The sequence below is a fragment of the Oncorhynchus mykiss genome, chromosome 8 (genome assembly GCF_013265735.2).
Source record: "Oncorhynchus mykiss isolate Arlee chromosome 8, USDA_OmykA_1.1, whole genome shotgun sequence".
NCBI classification, from domain to species: domain Eukaryota; kingdom Metazoa; phylum Chordata; class Actinopteri; order Salmoniformes; family Salmonidae; genus Oncorhynchus; species Oncorhynchus mykiss.
In genome coordinates, this window is record NC_048572.1 from 28,214,900 (window position 1) to 28,225,589 (window position 10,690).

Below are 10,690 nucleotides of genomic sequence, written 5' to 3' on the forward strand. Positions count from 1 at the left end.
AATTATCTCGCCACTATGGCCTATTTATTGCCTTACCTCCCTTATCCTACCTCATTTGCACACAATGTATATATAATTGTTCTATTGTATTATTGACTGTATTTGAAAGATTAGTGGAATCTGTGTGGGGAGCTGGACAGGTAGGATGACTGACAGTGAAGGTGAACAGGTGACAGAGGAATGGATGAGACCGAGGCAGGAATTCCTTTAACCATAAAGTGGTATATTTACTGAGTAGTCTGTGCTGCATCACAAAGGAAACAAATAACATGTATCCAATCAAATTCATAATCAAAGATCAAATCATATCATTCATTCATTCATTATTAACATAATTTAGGGAATTCAACAGTCCAGTTCATTAAAAAGTCAATAGTAATCATCCGTGTAATTTAGGCTCGTAACTACTTATCATAAATCATGAAAGAATACAAACAGGGAATGGTTATACAATCTATAATCCCCATTATCAAAGTTAATCAGTTAGCAAACAATGACGTTTCTCATTTCACTCTTTCAATTGTCTTCATGTGTAGATAATTAAATTCAATACACATGAACCATATCGATTGCATAATTGGCCTATGAGGATCCGTAGGGCCGTGATCATTGACAATTCACATTACACAATATGTTTGAAGCGTGCGCTCCAAGCCGCGCTCCGCGGTAATAACTATAAACAATAACTGATGGCCCATCTCCGGATCGCAACAGATAGTTCAGATGAAAGGTGGCATGAAAGGTAACAGAGTCGGTAGACTTACTTGGATTCATGGACGCACAGAACTTCTGGATCAGATGGCGTTAAGGAAGAGAAAGCAGCGAGATCAGGCGATGGCAATTTCCTCCTTTTATGGAGTTGAGATCTGTCAGACATTTCCACCTGACCTAATTAAAGCGCCCCTGGCCCAGCTGAGTAAATGGCAATGAATTAAAGGAGTATTCCACCAACTCCATGGGCCTTTTCTACAGTATTATTCCATGTGTAACTCTGTTGTTGTTTTTGTCGCACTGCTTTGCTTTATCTTGGCCAGCTCGCAGTTGTAAATGAGAACTTGTTCTCAACTAGCCTACCTGGTTAAATAAAGGTGAAATAAAAAAATATATTAAAAAAATTAAAAAATTGACAGCCTTGGGAGAAACCTGGGCCTTTCTCCACAATAGTGTGTGTTTTGCACAAGTTTATGTTTGGTTTCCCCCGTTCTCTAGGCACTTTAAGTGTCAGCATCAACCGTGCCATATCTGAAGTAGGGCATTCCTATTCTGAGCGACACATGGAAGCAAAGTTTGCCATCAAGGGTCAGCTTTTCAAAGAATGAAATCAAGACCCCCTTTGGAATATGTCAATAACATTGAGCTGCTGCTTTTTCTTCATTCGCCTGGAGGACAACACAGAGTGCAAGACATTTTCAAATCCTCATCCCCTCACGAGGACTGCAATCTGATAACTGCTAGTCTACTGTTAAAGTGTTTTGACTGCACACTGCAGACACTACAAAGTAGGTATGGCATGCCAGTAGGGTTTGTATTCCTTTAACCTTACTCCAGTTGCCTTCAGCCACATTACTTTATGCTTATGTTAACAGCCATGTTATTACTCAGCTGTATAGGGACAGCATGCATGTTTTCATCAATTGCACTTTACACTAAGTTGCCTTTAGCCACATGATTTTGTTTATTTGGTCACCAGCTACAATGTCATTATTAAGCTGTAACCGCAGATCCAAAGAACAATGGTACACAAAACAATGACTTTGTGGAAATGAATAGTTAAATTACTGTTTATAATTGTATACTAGCATAGTTACTGTAGATAAATTACATCAAGACAAGCCATGAATCAACCTAAGCATGTGGTATACAGTTTATGATTCTCTCATTTCAATTTATGAAATGATTAACTCATTTGGAGGAATATGATGTAATGCGATTGGTACCGCTGTCTTACTCTATCATAACCAAAAACTAAGGACATTCTTCTCCATTAGTTTTGTTTTTGTCGTCATATTAGACTTAGTAAACAAATGATGTACAGCTTAAAATCAAATCTTTGTTCTCAATTAAGCTTTTGGCTAAAGTACCCTCCCGTCGGTTTGATATAGGATTACTATTGTATGATGTGCTGATTTTTGGTCAATCCCAGCACCAACACTTATCAAGAGCTTGGTTTCTAAATTAAATGTACGGAAGAATATTAGGGCCAAGTGAAGAGATAAATAAGCAGTGATGTGATTTTATATGTTGCATGGATAGTACTTTTAAAAACTCAAAATGCTTGAAATAGTTGAAATTGAAATTAAGTCAAAATTCAATTTTGTGAATTTTTGTGAAAGTTATTTTTTCTCTTCACCTGGCCCTAATACTCTTCTGTAAATTTGTGTTAGTGCTAGGTAAAAAAAAGAAAAGTGAAATCAAATCTAATTTGTCACATGCGCCGAATACATTGTGTAGACCGTGAAATTCTTAGATTAAAAAATTAAAGTTAATACAAGTAATTAAAGAGCAGCAGTAAAATAACATAGCGAGACTATATACAGGGGGCTACCAGTACAGAGTCAATGTGCGGGGGCACCGGTTAGTTGAGGTAATATGCACATGTAGGTAGAGTTATTAAGTTGACTATGCATAGATGATAACAACAGAGAGTAGCAGCGGTGTAAAAGAGAGAGAGAGGGGGGGGGGGGGGGGGGGGGGGGTTCTTCCAACCTGTAGAATGTAAATAGTCTGGGTAGCCATTTGACTAGATGTTCAGGATTATTATGGCTTGGGGGTAGAAGCTGTTTAGAAGCCTCTTGGACTTAGACTTGGCGCTCTGCTACCGCTTGCCGTGTGGTAGCAGAGAGAACAGTTTATGACTAGGGTGGCTGGAGTCTTTGACAATTTCTAGGCCTTCCTCTGACACCGCCTGGTATAGAGGTCCTGGATGACACGAAGCTTGGCCCCAGTGATGTACTGGGCCGTACGCATTACCCTCTGTAGGTTAGTTGCCATACCAAGCAGTGATGCAACCAATGCCCTCAATGGTGCAGCTGTAAAACCTTCTGAGGATCTGAGGACCATGCCAAATATTTCAGTCTCCTGAGGGGAATAGGTTTGGTTGTGCCCTCTTCGCAACTGTCTTGGTGTGCTTGTTAGTTTGTTGGTAATGTGGACACCAAGGAACTTGAAACTCTCAACCTGCTCCATTACAGCCCCGTCGATAAGAATGGGGGTGTGCTCGGTCCTCTTTTTCCTGTAGTCCACAATCATCTCCTTTGTCTTGATCACATTGAGGGAGAGGATGTTGTTCTGGCACCAAACGGCCAGGTCTCTGACATCCTCCCATAAGGCTGTCTCGTCATTGTCGGTGATCAGGCCTACCACTGTTGTATCATCAGCAAACTTAATAATTGTGTTGGAGTCGTGCTTGACCGTGCAGTCATGAGTGAACAGGGAGTACAGGAGGGGACTGAGCATGCACCCCTAAGGGGCCCCTGTGTTGAGGATCAGCGTGGCAGATTTGTTGTTACCACCTGGGGGCGGCCCGTCAGGATGTCCAGGATCCAGTTGCAGAGGGAGGTGTTTATTCCCAGGGTTCTTAGCTTATTGATGAGCTTTGTGGGCACTATAGTGTTGAACGCTGAGCTGTAGTCAATGAAAATATTTCTCACATAGGTGTTCCTTTTGTCCAGGTGGGAAAGGGCAGTGTGGAGTGGGATTGAGATTGCATCATATGTGGATCTGTTACGATGGTATGCAAATTGGAGTGGGTCTAGGGTTTCTGGGATAATGGTGTTGATGTGAGCCATTACCAGCCTTTCAAAGCACTTCATGGCTACAGACGTGAGTGCTACGGGCAGTAGTCATTTAGGCAGGTTACCTTTGCTTTCTTGGGCCCAGGGACTATGGTGGTCTGTTTGAAACATGTTGGTATCCACACAATGTTCACAACACTGACTTTGCAAAAGGTTTTATCCTCAATCTTTAAACTCAAAAATGTTTTGAATTACCTCTAAGGCAATAGCACATGCAGTACATATGTCTCACAGTCTTGACATTCATATATAAATATATACAAATAGTTTTAGCAGTTTTACTTTGACATGCACGTGCTGTTAGTGGTATTGGTTGCATACTGAATCGTGTTTTAAAAGTGTAGTTCAGTTTTAGTGAATTTCATTGTCATGACTTTTGTATCCTTGCAAATAGATCAACCATGGCTGTGGCCAGCATGTCCATGCCTGGAAGGATGGGCACCGCTAGAGGTCTTGATGACTACAGTCTTTACAGCACCCTGTCAGATGAGGAGCTGATGCAGCTGGTCATTGAACGCAGCCTCACTGAGGAACACAACTCTATTAACGCCATTCAATCATCCCCACCTGTGTATTGGCAACCCAATTACCAGCCAAACCAATTTACCACCAACGAATTTCTGACTAATGTCAGGCACCCCTCTGCAACAAGGCACATGTATGACTTTCCCAGAGCCAACCCGAACCCAGCCAACCCACCTCCAAACCCCTCACCTGCAAACCCACCTTTAGCAGACCATATTATGTGAGTCTGTCAACCTTTTATCTTATTTTGACAATATGTATGCCAGATAGGATGAGTATAAATACAGCAGGTTTATTCTGATTCCAAAATGCCAAACATACAGTAGAAATCAGATGGTGGGTGACAGCTCTCTCTAACAGGGACAGCAGTAACACAGGGGTTCCACAATGGTGTCTCCTGATGAGGCTAATGTTTACATGACATGAGATACACTGAGTGTACAAAACATTAGAAACATCTGCTCTTTCCATGACATAGCTTTCCCCTGGACTCCCCTGGTCAGGCTATGATCCCTCATTGATGTCACCTTTTAACCCCCTAGAGTCGATTGACACATCGGTGCGTCATTCTAAGTTACATAACAAAAACATCCCAGCAGTTTTTCTTGCATTGGATGCGTCTCAATCCACCGCATCCGCCAGTGTTGCACTTCAGCATCTGCGGCGAAAGGTGGGAGAGCTAGAGCGGTGTTTGTCACACCATGAGACATTCACGAAAATGTGTCTTCTCACAAAAACGCCTGTAGCATCTGAAAGGTTTGACCTACAAACTACGGAAAGGGGAGACTCTCACGAACACGATGGTGTTCTCTGTTTTATTCTAAAATTCAGACAATTGAGACATGGATTGTGTATGTTGGGCCATTCAGAGGGGGAATGGGAAAGATAAAAGATTTAAGTGCCTTTGAACAGTGTATGGTAGTAGGTGCCAAGCGTACCGGTTTGAGTCCATGTCCCGACGAATTGAGGCTGTTCTGATAAAAGAGGGTGCAACTCAATATTAGGAACGTGTTCCTAATATTTTGTACACTCAGTGTACACTGACTATACCAAACATTAGGAACATCTTTCTAATATTGAGTTGCATCCCCCCTTTTGCCCGCAGAACAGCCTCAATTCGTCATGGACTCTACACGGTGTCGAAAGCTTTCCACAGGGATGCTAGCCCATGTGGACACCAATGCTTCGCACAAAAGTTGGCTGGATGTCCAATGGGTGGTGGACCATTCAAGATACACACAGGAAACTGTTGAGTAAAAAAAACCAGCAGCGTTGCAGTTCTTGACACAAACCAGTGCACCTGGCACCTACTACCATACCCCATTCAAAGGCACTTACATTTTTTATCTTGCCAACATTTTATGACCATTTTCCCCTTAATCTTTGTCTATGCCTTAGAGATGTGAGACCCCTGGTGCCTGTGATTGAGAATGGTGATTTAAAGGCCTTAAAAGAAATGGTGAAATGCAATCCAAAGAGTCTATTTGTACCAAATGAGGATGGATGGATTTCTCTACACGAAGCTGCATATTACGGTCAAGAAGAATGCCTCAAGATTATATTAAGAGGTGAGGGTGAAACAAAGAAAAGTGTCATTGAGAATGTTTTCTAGTTTTTAAACTATTTTATCTTCCTCAATCTCAGGAAGACCCTTTATCAGTACATGCTGATTGTTTTTAACGTGCTTGGGTCTGTTATATTTCCCACAGCCCATCCTGGGATAGTGAACACATGTGGTACATGCAATCAGACCCCACTTCTTTTGGCTGCCATCTTTCAACATGTGAATTGTGTGGAGTGCCTTCTAGACAGAGGTGCAAATCCCAACATTGCCAATAACGACGGAGAAACACCACTCTTGAAAGGTTAATAACTGATTTCAAAGCTGTTCCGTCAAGAGGTTCAATAGTGAACAGTGTGATATGAAACGCAGCCAGGTTGTCTGTATGACTCAACTCTGTGTTAGCTCTGGGGCAAACACAAGTTTTGAGGTCTCAATCTAGGTTACTGGTCATACCGGTGAAGTCCACCACTGTTATACAATCAGTTTATGTTTTACAAACAGCAAATTCAACCAAAGTTATCTGTGTTGTTTCTCACATTCCGTTTTCAGCTTGTGGGAAGCCCAATACAGAGATTGTAGACCACCTCCTAAAGTATGGAGCCTCAGTGCACAAGGCTTGCGTTCAGGGTGTGACACCTCTCCATGAAGCAGCCGGGCATGATAACGTGGAAATTTGCCAGATGTTGTTGGATGCCGGGGCCAAGCTTAATGCAGCCAATATCTACGGGATGGACCCTTTCTTTACGGCAGCACAGAACGGGAGAGTGGAGGTGTTGTCTTTCCTGATTAGCAAAGGTAAAGTTTTCACATTTTGACAACCAACTTTAAGATTATTTGAATTGACTATATTAAATAAGCAATATCACTTTATCCATCCTCAAATCATGTTAATAATGTCCAAAGTCATGCAACAAGCCCTTATTGAATACACTTTGGGGAATGCATGACCCTTTATGACTTTGAACGGCACAGTGTCTGTGTGCAAACACATACAATTGTTGATCCATTAAATAGTCCCAATGGCATGACAAAGAAATCCAACAACCCAAACTGAACCTGAAAATGACTTCTATGTTCAAAACCTATTAGGTTTCCTAGTATCGGATGCCTATATCTTGAAGAAAGTATTCCATTCCTTACAACGCCATGAATAGATACAAAAATAACCATTAAGCATCCAGACGGTCTGTTGCTGGGGGTGTTACAGTGTTGCCACTTTTCCAGTATTTCAACATTGTATTCATTTTGACTATTCTCCTGTGTATTGTAGGGGTTGATATGAACTGCCAGGCATGTGATGGGGCAACACCCTTGTACGAGTCAAGTAAGAATGGTCACAAGGAAGTTGTGGAACTGCTTCTATCTCAGAAAGCAGATGCAAACCGAACAACCAAGTCTGGCCTCCTGCCTCTTCATGTTGCTGTCCAGAAAGGACATTTTGAGTGAGTGCAGTGAATTAATTGATTGGTTAATTCAAAGCATTGATTTCTCTTTAAAAAAATATATATAATTTAAGTGTGAAAAGTGATCTCTTTGCTTCCCTTTTGTAGCATTGTATCCATGCTGATCCCTGCCACAAGTAAGGCCAAAGTTCAATGCAGTGGCATCAGTCCCCTCCACCTGGCTGCTGAGCACAACAGGGACTGGATTCTAGAAGTGCTTATCAAGGGAGGATATGACGTCAATCTCCAGTTGGCAGAAGACCGATCCAAAATGTATGAGGACCGTCGCAGCACAGCGCTCTACTTCGCTGTCGCCAACAACAACCTAGAGGCCGCAGAAATGCTTCTGGAGGCCGGAGCTAACCCCAACCTTGACATGTTCAACCCTCTTCTTATCGCTGTGAGGCGGGGTTGCATGGAAATGATCACAGTGCTGGTGGAGCATGGAGCTAACATGAACGCGTCCATCCTCACACACCCCTGCTCCTTCCCGGCAGTAGTCATGCTCGGTATGAAGTATTCACAAATCCTGAAGTATCTGATGGACAATGGCTGCGATGCCCTTTCCTGTTTCGACTGCACATATGGCAGCAAGCCACACCCACCCGTGAAAACTTTAAGTAGAGGCAGAGGCTTCACCGAAACTTTGCCCTACCCTACCGATGAGGACGAAGCTCCAATCAACATGTACATCCAGGTAGTTTGGGTTAATATGCAATACAGACAGTTTGCTGGTCTATTAGTTTCCAATTCCATCTCAGCTCAATACACCTATTATTGGCTGTTCTTTGAATCCAATTTGAACCCTTTATTTTCAGTTCTGTGAGACGATCAACAATCCGACGATAAGTTGCTGGGCTGGACCCATCATAGACATGCTCCTGGATTATGTTGGCCATGTGAAACTCTGCTCCCGGCTGATTGAGCACCTGGATAGCAACCATGACTGGGCAGGGATCAAAGTGAAAGCAAGTAAGTGAGCTTATGACAGCGATCTCCACTAATAACAGAGATTGGAGTATTTCATTTACCATGATATAATCATTAGGGTCTGTGTTCACTTAGGGTCAATTACCTTGAGAAATTAGCATGTATCGCAAAGTTTCATGCAAATTAAGCATGGGTGTCAATGGGATATGTCTGCATGATGTCAGGTTGCTCATGAGTATTTATTTTCTAAGGTTATGCCCTTATTTTTGTACTGTTGCATACTTGTTACCTTGACTATTCTCATGTGTGTTAACCAGATAAATATGTTGCTCTCCAATCGCACAGTCCCATTAATAAGCAACTTCTTTGCACTTTCTTTCAGTGCCACCATATTCACTGATGAAGCTGTGTAGGCTGAAGATCCGTCAGCAGGTTGGAATCCCCAGACTGAGGCACATTGACACCCTGCCCCTCCCACCAATAGTAATCAAGTTCCTTAACTATAAAAAGGGAGATTGACTGAATGCCTAAAATCTATTTTTTATTTGTCGATTCCATGATTCGTCTCCAATAAAAAAAAAAATGTATATTGTATAAGCCAAATGAGATGAAGAGGGAATTTATCTTTGCCCAGTTGCATGCTGTTTAATAGGCTTGATTTGATATTACAATGGCAAGAGTAACATTTTAATGAACCTATTGTACATTGTATGTATACATTTAATATTTTAGAGGTACACTCTTAGCATCTTTTTTCTATCTAGAACCTTAAAGGGTTCCCTGGCTGTCCCCATAGCAGAACCCTTTAAAGAACCCTTTTTGGTTGCAGGAAGAACCCTTTTGGTTCCATGTAGAACCCTTCCTACAGAGGGTTTTACCTGTAACCCAAAAGGGTTCTACCTGGAATCAAAAGAGATTATCCTATGGGGACATCCAAAGAACCATTTAGGAACCCTTTTTCTAAGAGTGTAGAATCCTTGGGTTTGGTTAGCAACAGCCACACTGACTCTTATGGCCTACTACATTAATGTTTACCCTGCGCAGTGAGATTTTTTTTTTACACTAAAAGAAAGTGAAATTGCTTCGTAGATGTGACAGCATTCGGAGAATGAAGCACAGCTTGGAACGCTTCTTGGGCAATCAGAACAAATTATCAATACGGAACCATCTGTTTTATAATTGAAGTGATATAGTTATTTGTATTGTGTAGGTTGGTTGGTTGCCATAGGTGGGTGGAGCTATTTCAGTGTTTTATTTAAACTTTAAAAAAAGAAAAAATAGACTGAAGTAAAATTATTGATGGATATTGCAGATTGACAGATGTATTATGACTCATGCAATGCTAAATGCTATCACCAGTGCTTGCTTAAAGCATTAAAGCACAGCCATACAATGTCTAAAATCAAAAACAAACACTGTAAACAAAGTCTTAACATTTTGTTTAAAAAGTCAATTATTTTATTTGATCTACTAGAGTCGTTGAGGTCAGAGTCGACGTGCATCAGGCTGTATATATCTGGTGTTCAAACAATGTAATATGAAATTAAATGATAGTTTTCATGTTGATTGGGAACTTGTAGAAAATGTTTTGTATTTGGAAAAAATAAAAAAATAAACAAGGTTGAGTATCTGAAAATGAGTTTGTTTTATGTGTCTGTGTGTGCTTATGACATCATGTAAAAGAGGGGCGGAACAAGAATAAGGGGAAGCCTTCAGACCAAGTTGACCTTTGACCAACTCAGGTAAACGACTTACATAGCATCATCTTGTACATCATATTGACCTTTTCTTTGAAGTAAACTTTCAAACATTATCCCTTATTATAATTCAGATGAAGTCTTAGAAATGCATAGCTCTACTAAACACTATTCGAAATTGTAAGGATCGACGCTGGAGATGAGAAGCAAGTTCAGGGAGTGAACATTTACTGGAAAATGGACATCAAACCAAAACAAGAACAGTGTATGGACAGGGGGAACGAAACGACATAAAGACAATAATGCTGACAAGGGGAACCAACTGAAGAACAGACAGATATAGAAGGGCAATCAATAAAGTAATGGTGTCCAGGTGAGTCCAATATTGCGCAGCTGCACGTAATGATGGTGACAGGTGTGCGTAATGAAGGGCAGCCTGGCGCCCTCGAGTGCCAGAGGGGAGAGCGGGAGCAGGCGTGACAGAAATACCATCGTAAAGTATTTCAGGAATGTCTCGTGTCAGCTTGGGAGACACAAACAAGTTTGCTAACACTTCCTAAGTTACCTGTTATGTAATGCATTATAAATACATTATTGATATTTATGCATGTATAAAGGTGAGTTTGTTTTAAGGAACTATTAGTGCAATATAGGACTTGCTATGAACCTGTTTCGCAATAACTTGATCTGTTGAGCCAGTCCTTGCAATCAGTTTCATCTTAAATAATGGTTTTCTCC

General features: G+C 41.3%; 1 protein-coding gene across 2 annotated transcripts; it reads left to right on the top strand.

Annotated features, from left to right (window-relative positions):
• The first annotated feature begins 1,300 nt into the window (after positions 1-1,300).
• On the top strand, positions 1,301-9,891 carry asb2a.2 (ankyrin repeat and SOCS box containing 2a, tandem duplicate 2). Of its 2 annotated transcripts, none has more exons than XM_021612204.2 (9): positions 1,301-1,503; positions 4,189-4,539; positions 5,718-5,887; positions 6,029-6,184; positions 6,433-6,678; positions 7,154-7,325; positions 7,434-8,022; positions 8,144-8,297; positions 8,638-9,891. In XM_021612204.2, exons 1-9 carry the CDS (start codon positions 1,316-1,318, stop codon positions 8,772-8,774), a joined length of 2,163 nt encoding a protein of 720 aa, XP_021467879.2. In that variant the 5' UTR covers positions 1,301-1,315; the 3' UTR covers positions 8,775-9,891. The 2 variants fall into 2 exon arrangements, with proteins under 2 accessions (XP_021467879.2, XP_021467880.2); XM_021612205.2 differs by having other exon boundaries at positions 1,374-1,499.
• The last annotated feature ends 799 nt before the right edge of the window (positions 9,892-10,690 follow it).